Below are 12,419 nucleotides of genomic sequence, written 5' to 3' on the forward strand. Positions count from 1 at the left end.
TGGATTTTTTTTTCCTACTAGGTATGTTAACCTTCTCATATATGCTTTTAACTTAGACCCAAAATAAATAAATAAATAAATAAAGAAGATCAGAGAGTAGCAGCCTTTAAAACCAAAACATTTGGCCTCTTATTTTTGTCGTTTTCATCAATAAGATAGACATTTTAAAAATTTAACTCCTCACTAAACACCAAAAGTAACCTCGGCAACTTATTCGTACATGACATACCGTATTCCATTATAGTAGTGTGGAATACTGGATAACTTTTTTATATTATTTTTTAGGGTTATAATGTGTAAAAGAAAATTAAAATTTGTCAAAAAAAAAAAAACAAATTTTGACACTATTTTAACTATGAAAATATGTTAATAAAAATTTTGTCAAAAATAGTATTTTTAACATATAAGTAATTGTGAAAAAAATTTAAATCTTATTTTAATAAATATTGGCTGTCAAAAATAATTTGTTAGAAAATTTTGAGAACATATTTTCTGTGATACTTATTAATTGTCAAAAATACTATTTATTTTGACACTTATTGACTATAAAATATTTTCAACAAAAAATTTTAACAAAGAATGAAATGAGATCTTGAAACTAAAGAATAAATTGAGATTTTGAAGATAAAGAATGAGTAGTATAATCCTAAACTGAGAGCAGTGTGATGTCAAAATTAACAGAGCCCAAAGAAGAAGAAAAATAGTGGAGTAAATTGAAAACAAATGAGTATCAAAATTGAGGAGTAATTTTCTACGGTCAAATTATTCATCAAGAAAACATAGAAAATTTGACATTTGTGATATTTGTCAAAAATATATATTAAATTTGACATTTAATTATGGTGTTAAAAAATAAAATGTTAAAATAACTCTATTTTCTTGTAGTGCGTGGCTGTCAGTAGCGGTTTATGTTCTCCCCTAATCCGCTACTTTTAGTAGCGCTTTCTATAGATTCATGAAAAAATGCATTTGTGTCTTCGTTTTAAAAAATGTGTAATCAGGTAAAATTGATCTCCATTTATTTATTTAAGAAAATTACCCTTAAAATAATATATATTGATATCAAAAAATTAATAATAAAATATAAAAATAATTGCTAACAAAAATTTTGGTAAAATCACAATTTAATAATTAAAAAATTATTGAAGGATAGGTATCTTAAAAAAAATTTAATTATTAATTTTTCAAAAGTATTTTGGTAAAAATATAATTTAATTAATAAAAAATAATTTATTAAAGGGTATTTGGTAAGTAAAATTTAATGATAAAAATAACATTTTTGTTAATGGGTATTTTTCAAAAAATAATTTTTTTTTCTTAAAAATGGATAAAGTTAATATTAGTTAATACAAAAAATTTAAAATGGATTAAAGAGAAGGATTTTTAAAAGTTAGAAAGGAGGAGAATGTATATTTATAAAATAAAGAGAAATAGAGTGTCATTTTAACATCTCACAAAAAAGAAAAAAAGAAAGGTAGAATTTCCTTAATATTTAAAAGTTGTTTTTGCTTTTATGTACTTCAGAAACCAATTAACTAGCCATCGATCCTTGTTCTCAAGCTGGTCATTTGTGTCAATTCATTATCAAACTCAAGGATTTCTTTGACATTTCCTACTTCACTACACGACAACAATAAACTCGGCAACTTGTTCGTACCTACCATACCATATTTCTCTCTTTTCAACTGGTATATGGGATAATTTTCCCATAGTATCATATCAATTACAACTTTACAAGTGCTTTAATTAATGGTAAGGACTAGGACACAAATTCAGAAACTGGTGTGACATTTATGATTTAACAATTCTTTAGCTAATTATTGAAAAAATGTGGTAACCAACTAATTTGGTAGCTGAAGTCATCTAATATGTTCATGGATTATTTTTAGAGTTATGTTTGATGGCCAATAATTCGTTAGCCAATATAATCACTACTTACTGAAGGGGGATAAAATATAATAATTTATTCAATCATGCTATTAATAAATATTTAACATTTCATACAAAAGTTTATTATATTAGTATAAATAAGTTTGATTATGCATTTATTATATATTTAATCGATTATTTTATTATGACATATTTAATTAATTTAGTGATTAATTATTTAATTAAAAAATGTATAAATTAATATATAAATATATATGTTTATTTGATTATTGCTTTTTAATATAAATATTTTTGATAATGTATTCTGATTGCTGCCATTATTTGAGGTTTATCTTGGTAAAATATGTGTTTATTGTGTGTGTAATACTTTTGGCTTACTTTAATAAATTGATTGATGTTGGATTTATTTTTGGCAGTTCCTTTAATGTTTAAGGATGAAAGTTGCTGTGTTTGGAAAGACTATATCATGTTTGAAAAATATGTTTCCTACCATGATTATGATTGCTCTGCTTTGTTGAAAAATATTTTTTTAACCAATTTGAACAGCATGTCTTCCTTTAAAAATAAATCTTTGATTAATTATGAAAGATTGAGTAAAAAATCAGTTTATGATATCAAATGAGTTTTTTTATTATCAATGTAAATCTGCTCATAAGTCAAGCATTTAGCATCATGTAATATGCTAAATAACATTGTTACTTGAAACTTGATTAAAATGTTACAGGTTAGTACTTTCCTTGGTAAAATAGTATACATTAAGGGGAGCCATGTGACATTTAAAAAGGGGGAGAAATTCAATCTTCAAAGAAAGTACTCATACTCAAATCTTTAGATTTCTTTCCATTTTAATTTTAATAATATTTGTCATAAAAAAATTAATAAATTAATAAATTAAATGACAAGAATTATTATAAAACATAAATGGGGGCAATATTTTTTATTGGAATATTAAATTTAGAATTAATATTGCCCCCTTGTTTGTCATTTTTTAATATAAATGAGGTCCGTTGTACTTCAAAATACTCAAATGGGGTAATATTTTTTAATAGAGGATCAGCACTTTTGTTAAATTATAACCAACATTTAACTATAAAAAAAAATTGAATGATTTTACATCGTTAAATACAATTTCACACCATTAAATTAATGGCTAAAAGTTACAAAATCTACTGCTTCTAAACTTTCTTTTTCTTAATAACAGCAAGGACCTTTTTAAAATGTCCAGTTCTTTTCACAGAAAAATTTTTTCAGTAATTTTTTTTAAATTTATCAGAAATGAAACAATTCTGAAAAAGACACTATTTCTAATTGATATAATCGAGAATGTTCTCATTGAGTTTACGCTGAATTTAATGATATATGCTGACATCTTACATTTAAATTTCATTAAGAAAAATTGAAGTTAATTACTAAATTGAAGTTATTTAAATTTCATTACAATTCACTTTTGGCATCAGTCACCAGAAGTGATTTGTCCTCTCTTATTGTTAAGAACCTGATTTTTTTTTCTTTTTCTTTTCTGCTCTTTTATTTTTTTTCTTAGTTGTTTACCTAAAAAAAATGAAAAAATCTCTATAGTTAAAAAATATTTACAACATATTCATTATTTTTTACCCAACAAATTGAGAAAATCAAAGAATCCTTTGCTATTTAAAAATATATACAAATAAGGAGTATACTATAATTTTTTCTTTTTTGATAGATTAAGTAAGGACAAAAATATTGTTAAAAAATTAAAATGATAAAAATGCTCTACAATATTTTAAAAAATTTGATAAAAATAATAAAAAAATTATAGACATTTTTGTATATATTTAAAAAGCTTACAAAATTCAAAAAATACACTTATTTAACATTCACTAAATTTTAAAAATAAAATATCTTATTTTTTTAATTATGTCTATAAAAAATGAAAAATTCTAAGTGGCTATCAATTTTTTATAATTTTAGTAATTATAAATATTAAATTATCATTGATGTATATAAATTTTAAAAAATATGGATGTAAATTATATTGATTAATATGTGTAAATTTCTGGTAAATATAAATAAATTATGCATTTTTGCTACAAATACTTATAAATATAAATATAAACTATTGTTGTCAAGTGTTAGTCTAAAATTATATGTATAAAATCGATAAAATATAGATACAAATTATATTAATTTATGTGTGTAAATTCTAATGAATATAATTACAAATTATATGTTGGTATAAATTATTATTGACAAAATAATAACAAAAGATAATAAATTTTAATAATCTTTTAGTATTTTTTATAAAAAATATATTAAAAACAATCTATAAAACGTTTTTTAATTGAGAATATATATATATATATATATATATATATATATATATATATATATATAATTAATTATATTAAGTATATATTAAAATAAATCACTAAAATTAAAATAGAATATACATTAAAATATAAATATATTATTTATATATTAAAATTAATTACTATATATTTATTACAAATACATACTAAACATATATGATCGGAATATATATTAGTATACATACTAGGTATATACCAAAAAATCAAATATATATATATATATATATATATATATATATATATATATATATATATATATATATATTAAAAGTATATTAAAATCAACGGTAAAATATCCCGTTGGAATATATATTTGTATACATACTAGGTGTATTTTGTAGACATGATTAGTGTATATCTATTATAGTTAAAAATTAATGCGTATTTACAAAGTTGAAATATATATTTATATACAAATATATTAAAAATAATAATTTATTTTAACGTATAAATAATATTTTTAGTAATTTAGTAAATAAATGATAATAGTATTTATAAAAAAAAGGCACACGTAATAATTAGGAACACGTAATCTGTTCCAGTCGAGGAGCTTCGATTGATTTCCCTATATATATTCCGACTTGTAAGAAATGAAGTCAAACCAAACAAAACACAAGAAAGAGAGAAAAATTTGACAGAATCAATTTCCGGATCCATCATCCATGGCTACCACCTCATCAGATGAGAAGCAAGTGATGATTGTGGCAGTTGATGACAGTGAGCACAGCAGCTACGCTCTCCAATGGACTCTCGATCACTTCTTCACGACTCTCCCCAATCCCATCTTCAAACTTGTCCTTCTTCATGCCAAGCCTTCTGCTACCTCTGCCGTTGGCCTTGCCGGCCCCGGTTGGTACCTTCACCTTCATGTTTCATGCATTTTGTTCTAAATTCATGAATTTTGCGAATTTTGATACTTTTGTATTAAGAATTTAATTTTGATGCACCGATAAAAACAGTTTTGTACGTGTATGTAATTGACTAATTGCAAGGACGGTTTGTGATTTGACGACTGTGTAAAGCGTTTTATACTGTGAATGCATCGAAATTATACTCTTAGATTAATGGTTTTTAGTTTTGGATTTACGATTTTGATTCATGAGATGTTTTGGTTTGAGAATTTTGGTGTTGATGTTGAAAATTGTTGTGATGCGTGGGCTTAGCGTATGTAGGAGCTGCTGAGGTTCTTCCCATTGTGGACTCTGACTTGAGGAAGATTGCTGCCAGAGTTGTTGACAATGCCAAGCAGATTTGCTCCAAGAGATCCGTAAGTATTCTATCTCGTTTCATTTGTTATAATTGAACGGTTAGATCGATTAAGAATGTTTTTACATAAAGTTATTGAGTGACATATGTCCTGATTTTACACTAGTATAATTTGATCCCAACTTTATAAGATTTTTGTACGTATATGTTAGTGTGGTAAATACTTTATAGGAAAGGATAGAGAAGATGAAGGGAATATTCTAACAATTATCTGATTAGACCATTGGCTCCCTAGCAGTACCCTAAACATAAATAGGATTTATAGTAGAGCATTACCTTTACTTGCTCTGCTATTCATTTGTTCAGTGAAAAGAAGTTAAATTCAACATATGGTTATGAAATTATGTCAATTCTTGTTGTTACTTTGCACGGATTTTCATAAAAGTTTCTGTGCATCTTTGCTTTGCTTTGTAAGTGAATTCATTGAAAATTGGTTTTCCATATGATGCCATACCATTTTACCTCAATTTTGTTGAATCAACACATCATATGTTAGTTATGAAACCTGTAGAATAATTATTTGGTAACTATGTTTTTTTTTTTTGGTATCAGGTAACTGATGTGATTACAGAAGTGGTCGAAGGTGATCCTAGAAATGTTCTTTGTGATGCTGTGGAGAAGTACCATGCTTCAATACTAGTTGTGGGAAGTCATGGTTATGGTGCTATAAAAAGGTATAGTTTCATTTACATCCTGAATTGAATCTTGCATTTTCAAGATGAACCAAAAAACATCATCACTATAGTTTCTGAGATAAATGTAATTTTATTAGAGACTTCATCACAAAATTTCAACCTAAAGAGACTGGATTGAAAAGTTGTCTTACAAAGTACAAACTATTGAACTATAACATTTGAAAGTGCATTTTATTCTTTACCATTTTTTTACTAGCCAAGTCCTCATTATTAGAAGAAAGTGGACAAATTAGAACTCCCACTCTCTACGTGTACATATTTTTATATCAAAGAACTAATTTGTAACCTTCTTTCTAAATTTTAAGGGACGACTTTGTCCTGTTTTTCATCAGGAATTAGAAGAGTAAGGGTTATATATATATAATTTTCAATGAAATAATGTGTGCTATTACAAGAAGAGACAATTTGACATCAAAATTTCCTGATTCATTATGTTTGGCACTATCTTTGATTTTGCAGGGCAGTTTTAGGTAGTGTAAGTGACTATTGTGCTCATCATGCTCACTGCACTGTGATGATTGTGAAGAGGCCAAAGACCAAACACTGATCTATACATTGGCTACACTGCATCTATATATACTACAGCAATAAACACAATCCTTTCAGCAAAAGGAGGAAAAAAAGAAAAAAGAAAAAACAAAGAACCTATGTTCTTGGAAAATTCACAACTATGTTGTTGATCTGATACAAATTGACATTATAGTTTATATTATGTTAAGCTGCAGTTTACTTTCAAAGTTGGAAACATAAAGAACAATATTGGATTGCTTCCCTTTTACCCTCTGTCATGTACATGAGAAATTATTACTGGATTAATGAATCTGAAGTTATTGTTCTATGTGTTAATAATTATTGAAAGCAAATATCTTAGGGTTTAGGGTTTAAAAGTGACTTTTTAAACTTCTGATAGAAACTATTGTTTATTAAGACTAAACATTATGATAAACTAAAGCACATATTCAACATAATATGGATTTTTCTCTTTTTTAAAGAAAGAGTAGTGCCCCATTTAAAAAAAAAAGGTATGAATAACTCTCCACTATTGAAGGGATGATAATAGTTTCGTATTTGCTGAGAGTTTTAGACGTTTGGATATATAAAACCTTTCCGTTTGTGATTCTTGAAGTTGATACTTTTTCTTTCGTTACAAGGGAGGGGCATAAGTGCACAGCACTAGGTGCTACCTGTGGACTGCACACAAGTTTTTCAATTAGAAAAGGTGGCTCTAGCTTTTTTGGTGAGCTGAGAATCGTAAAATATTAAAATGAAAAAAAATTTCATTGGCTGAATTTTGTTAGAGATATGGATGGTTATAAACTTATAATCAATGAATATGACACCTGAAATTGATGGAATTAAAAATTATAACAGGTTGTTATTGGATGATAAACCAATATATAAAAATCTCAAATGAAATAATTTAAATAGAAACTTTTCTAATCATACCAAGAATAAAGAAAATTTATCATTTAAAAAAAAATACATTTATATTGTAAAATGTTTAGGGATCATGTTAAATTATATATGATTACATGCATATGAGTTGTAAACTCTTATACTCTCTACTTAATTAAACATTTAAAAAATTTAATTATATAAATATATCCTAAACTTTAAACTTATAAAAAAATGTTATATGTATTACTTTTGTGCATCTCTCTTGCACACCTTCAACTTTTAATATTAAAACTGATTGATAAAAAGTGAGAAAATATATTAAAAAAAAATCTGTCTTTTATATTATAAAAGAAATGTGTATATAGAAAATAATACAATTATTATTTATGCAAAAGAAAAAATAGAGAAAAAATAGGTAGGAACTAAGAAGGGAAAAGGAAAAGGGGTATTTGTTTTGGGAAATTCATATCTATTTGTGAAATCTAAGCATAACTGCATGAGTAGATGAAACTCCAATGTATGTAAACAAGTTAGAGTGCCTATTGAAACAAATGGCCAATGGAAACAGAGGATGGATCTTTCTCTAGTTCTATGGCTCCAACAACAGAGGTCTTTCCACCCTTCAAGAAATTCCCATACCATTCTGCAGAGAGTTTTGGGTATCTCTTCAGCTTTGGATCATCCCTATCAACATAGTATAGGCCAAAACTCGCATTATACCCATCCAATAACTCAAATACATCCATGAAAGACCATGCAAAGTATCCCTTTATGTTTGATCCATCTCTGAGAAGAAAAATTTAGGATCACGTGAGAAAAATATAAACACATAAAACAATCGTGTTTTCTTTTTATGAGGGTCTAATTCATTAGGACTATGAGCCTTCTAGAATCAAACTATTCTGGTTCTAACTGAATCGGCTACTTTAAGGTAACTCATTAGCCAAAAATCATTTTTCACATGTTATGTAACCAAAATTTCATAAGCTTTATCTTTAACTTTTTAAATAAGCTAAATAGAGTAGAAACTCAAGAAAAAATAAGCTCTCATTTTTTTTTTCAAACCACAAAAAACTAGCAACTGTATTACCTTATGGAATCAAGCACAGCACCAATATATCCATGCAAGTATTCCACCCTTGTCACATCTTGAAGTGATGAATTCCTTTGAGTCCGTTGACCTAACAAAACAAGCCATTTGTCACACTACTTTGCCAATGGCTCAATGCATTATAATGATTCGCATTCACCCCTGTTGTTGAAATAATATATGAAAGAGAGAGAGAGAGAGAGAGACCATTTTCATAAATGAATATGGGAAGATTGCCATAAAGGGTCTTCATGATATTCAGCTCTTCGCGTAAAGTCCATGGTGTGACAGGGTACTGAACAAAGGTAATGTCGTGTGGTTATGCAACTAAGTAATCTAAATAAGTGAACCAATAAGTGTAGAGGAATAACTACAGTATGTTTTAATTTCAAATTTACCTCTTCATTCGAAAACAAGGCCTGTGCAACTGCCAAAACCAGGAAAGAAGGTTAGTTATTTAAACTTGCTACCCCTAATTACTAAGGAAGGAGTGGTAGTTGCTTGTGTGAACAAATGGATTATTGGAGGGTAAGGTGCTAAATGATATGGAAGTTAAATTTGTTGGAAATTGTTAATATCCGTGACAAGAGACGAGAAAATTCTATATTTCAGAATGATAGTTGTAAATATGTGTGGAATGCATTTAGTACAGCATGCTTATATGACCATGTCCAATCTTATACGAAATCCATTATCCTTAAGTATAGTGAAACACATACAGATTAGCTGTGCAGCCATGTCTGTGCCATAGTCTCGCAGATTCCTCTTCAGCGCAACAGAATTGTCTGTGACATTCAAGTTGTTGTAAAATATCATGCCTATAAAGTCACATGAACCCTTCAACTGTGCAGATTCGCGGTCCGAGAAGGTTGGAATTCTGGCACCAGCATTAGTCTTCATGGAAATGGGATAGTCTCCATGCACCAAGGGTTCCAAAATCCTGCAGAATAAATTAAAAATCAATGAGTCTACAGTGTAAAGAGAAAAACCAAATAATATAAGGAGAACATGAGAGTAGAACAACTAGTTGAAGGTCTCTAACTTACCAACCAATAAAAAAATCACGGGCTCTTTGAGTGGCTGCCCGGTCTTCATCTGTATCATTTGCAGGAATTAAACCGGATGAATAGACAGCAATGCCAATAAACCCATGTTGCTTGTCCTGCAATATAACTTAACCTCTATGTATAGAATCATGAACATTCTTTGCCCCAACAAAGGTTTCTATATGTGGAAGAATAATCTAAATTCAATATAAAAAGACTATGAACTTCAATTAAGAGTTGGTATAAGTTACTAAGTCAAAGCTTTTTCCTTTGCAGCAAGTAAATCCTATATACCTTGTACTTTCTTCTATACAATCTTACTGCTGAAGAATGTGATAGTAAAATATGATGAACTGCCAAGTAAGGCTCAGTTGTGGAGTCACCCCTACTGCTGTTATATTTCTGGCAAAATGGGGGCGAACATCGTGTAGGCGGGGTTATTCCTTGATCATAACCACCTATGGTGAACACGTTCGGCTCGTTCACGGTATTCCAATATAAGACTCTGTCACCGAACTCTCTGAAACACACGTCTGCATAATTTGTGAAGTCTCTTCTGCATTTGTATTCAAGTGATTTTTAGATTCATATTTCTCAGTTCTTTCTACGGTTGTAAGTAAGCAATTGTGTCTCAAGCACAAGAGTTTCACTGATTAATTCAAACAACAGTGTACAAGGGTTCATTAACATACATGATTTTGGGACTAACCCATCCCCCGTATTCATCTTCGAGTGCCTGTGGAAGATCAAAATTGTGCAGTGTTACATGTGGTTGGATTCCTGATCAATGGAAAGAAGGAACATATCAGTTGAAGAAGTAGCAATACATGGTTTTTCAAATTAAGAAAACTCATGATATTTACCGTTGCTAATGAGTTCATTGATGAGATTGTTATAGAATTGCAATCCCTTGGGATTGATGGGTCCTCTACCATCTGGGAAGAAAGAAAGAAGGAAGAAGCATTTTTCAAAGGCTTTACTATAGAAACTAATACACAACATAAATTAAATTTCAACATTTCTCATTACAAGCACAAGTTTGAGTTAGGAGTATTATGTACTTGGAATCAATCTTGACCAAGAAATGGATAACCTATAGGCATCAAGGCCTGTTTCCACCATGAGTTTCACATCTTCCTGCAACGTAAAATCATCAGAAACAGTTGAACCTCCAGCTGGCATTTCCTCAAACACATTATGTGCATATTCTGAATTTTCCACAAATCATAAAAGAAAAAACCACAATCTATGCAAATAATGGAAGGGAATGAGTATTAGTGTATTATTGACCTCGTATTTGTGGTAGCCATCACAGGCTATATCTCCAGTATCTCCATGCGCAAACCCTGTTTTTCACTGAAATTGTTAATATGAGAAGCCCAACAATTATTTTGATTAGATATTCTTTTTTCTGTCTGTATATTAATATTACCAGTTTCTCATAATTTCATTCCCACTTCAGGAAAATCGATTCATAATGCCAATAATTGGTTATCAACTTTTTTCCTCCAATAAAATGTGGCTAAAGTAATGATATAAAGATATTTTGTTAGATACACTAACATATGTATGATAAACTACTTATTTTATCACAGTATTTATATTTAAAAATAGGAAGACAGCCTTGGAGTAACAGTTGAGTTGTCTTCGTGTAACCTCAAGATCATTGGTTCAAACCGTAGAATCAGTCACTAGGCTCTCGTCGGGTTGGCTTGGTTATTATATAAGGACGACTGGGGGAATATATGGAGTTAATATTTATATTGGTCCTTGAAATTATACTCACAATTCAATCTAGTATTCAAAGTTTCGATTTTTTCAATTGGACTAATGTAAGTCACGGATGCCAAGTTGGGGACCAAATTAGGTAAATTGAAACTTTGAGGATCGATCGGAACTTCGAACCAATTTGAGTATTAACTCTGAAAATATGTATACTAATGATGTCTCTTTTTCTTACCAATTCTATATCTCTGTGCACTTTTTAACTCCCATGATAAATTGACAACCAATATGACAAATTATGATTCAAATTAATTAGTAATTACGTGAAAAGAAAAAAAGCAAGACCAAAGAAGAAACTTACCAGCATGTGCATAAGTATCCCAAATGCTAGGAGTTCTTCCATCTTCACTAACAGCTCCTTCCCACTATATATATATACAATCATAAATTAATATTAATTATATAATGAAAAGGTTAATTAAGATGAAGTACCTGATAAGCAGAAGTGCCTGAACCAAAGACAAAATCAGTTGGGAAATCATGTCTGCTATACTCATCAGCACTAAGAACTAACCTCACAGCCACAAAGTTCAGAAATAATAATAGCAAAAGAGTGAGCTTCAAAGCAATATTAATGCTCATCAAACTCAAATATGGTTCTAGTTTCATCATCTATCTATGTGACTAGGTTTGTATGTGTTTGTTTTTGGATCAATCCTACTATCTTCGCAACTACATATGCAATATTTTATTTTTTGAAAGGTTGCTGTCTATCCCCACCTACTACTACTACTACTACTACTACTACTACTAATAATAATAATAATAATAATAATAATAATAATAATAATAATATGTTTTGTGTTAGAAACTAAAACATTCAATAAATAAATAAATAAATGATTTAATATTTTTCCTTCTTCTAAAAACCTTAAACATTCTCCACACAATAGATTTAATA

At 28.5% G+C, this 12,419-nt stretch overlaps 2 protein-coding genes across 3 annotated transcripts; one reads left to right on the plus strand and one right to left on the minus strand.

The window, feature by feature from the left end:
* Positions 1–4,820: 4,820 nt before the first annotated feature.
* LOC130960190 (universal stress protein PHOS32-like) lies at positions 4,821–7,035 on the plus strand. Of its 2 annotated transcripts, none has more exons than XM_057885519.1 (4): positions 4,821–5,087; positions 5,411–5,505; positions 6,057–6,178; positions 6,659–7,035. In XM_057885519.1, the coding sequence occupies exons 1-4, from the start codon at positions 4,901–4,903 to the stop codon at positions 6,744–6,746; spliced, it is 492 nt and encodes a 163-aa protein (XP_057741502.1). In that variant the 5' UTR covers positions 4,821–4,900; the 3' UTR covers positions 6,747–7,035. The 2 variants fall into 2 exon arrangements, with proteins under 2 accessions (XP_057741502.1, XP_057741501.1); XM_057885518.1 differs by having other exon boundaries at positions 4,822–5,087; positions 5,402–5,505.
* An 880-nt stretch (positions 7,036–7,915) lies between these two features.
* Positions 7,916–12,224, minus strand: LOC130961849 (hydroxyisourate hydrolase-like). Its single transcript, XM_057887886.1, has 13 exons — positions 11,951–12,224; positions 11,820–11,883; positions 11,024–11,079; positions 10,795–10,870; positions 10,597–10,668; positions 10,426–10,513; positions 10,028–10,289; positions 9,734–9,849; positions 9,407–9,627; positions 9,086–9,114; positions 8,895–8,982; positions 8,688–8,778; positions 7,916–8,383 (listed from the first exon to the last, which is right to left on the minus strand). Exons 1-13 carry the CDS (start codon positions 12,128–12,130, stop codon positions 8,137–8,139), a joined length of 1,590 nt encoding a protein of 529 aa, XP_057743869.1. The 5' UTR covers positions 12,131–12,224; the 3' UTR covers positions 7,916–8,136.
* Between the last annotated feature and the right edge of the window lie 195 nt (positions 12,225–12,419).

Source organism: Arachis stenosperma, chromosome 2 (assembly GCF_014773155.1).
Source record: "Arachis stenosperma cultivar V10309 chromosome 2, arast.V10309.gnm1.PFL2, whole genome shotgun sequence".
Lineage (NCBI taxonomy): Eukaryota > Viridiplantae > Streptophyta > Magnoliopsida > Fabales > Fabaceae > Arachis > Arachis stenosperma.

Bases quoted from the DNA above. Each gene is read 5' to 3' on its own strand.
- LOC130961849 (XM_057887886.1), bottom strand. From the start codon at position 12,130: ATGATGAAACTAGAACCATATTTGAGTTTGATGAGCATTAATATTGCT. The intron at 10,871-11,023 runs GTCAATAATACA...TTTACGTTGCAG, and splicing joins ATGGCTACCACAAATACGAG to GAAGATGTGAAACTCATGGT. The intron at 8,384-8,687 runs GTAATACAGTTG...TTTTCTTCTCAG, and splicing joins GCTGTGCTTGATTCCATAAG to AGATGGATCAAACATAAAGG.
- LOC130960190 (XM_057885518.1), top strand. From the start codon at position 4,901: ATGGCTACCACCTCATCAGATGAGAAGCAAGTGATGATTGTGGCAGTT. The intron at 5,506-6,056 runs GTAAGTATTCTA...TTTTGGTATCAG, and splicing joins AGATTTGCTCCAAGAGATCC to GTAACTGATGTGATTACAGA. The intron at 6,179-6,658 runs GTATAGTTTCAT...TTGATTTTGCAG, and splicing joins GGTTATGGTGCTATAAAAAG to GGCAGTTTTAGGTAGTGTAA.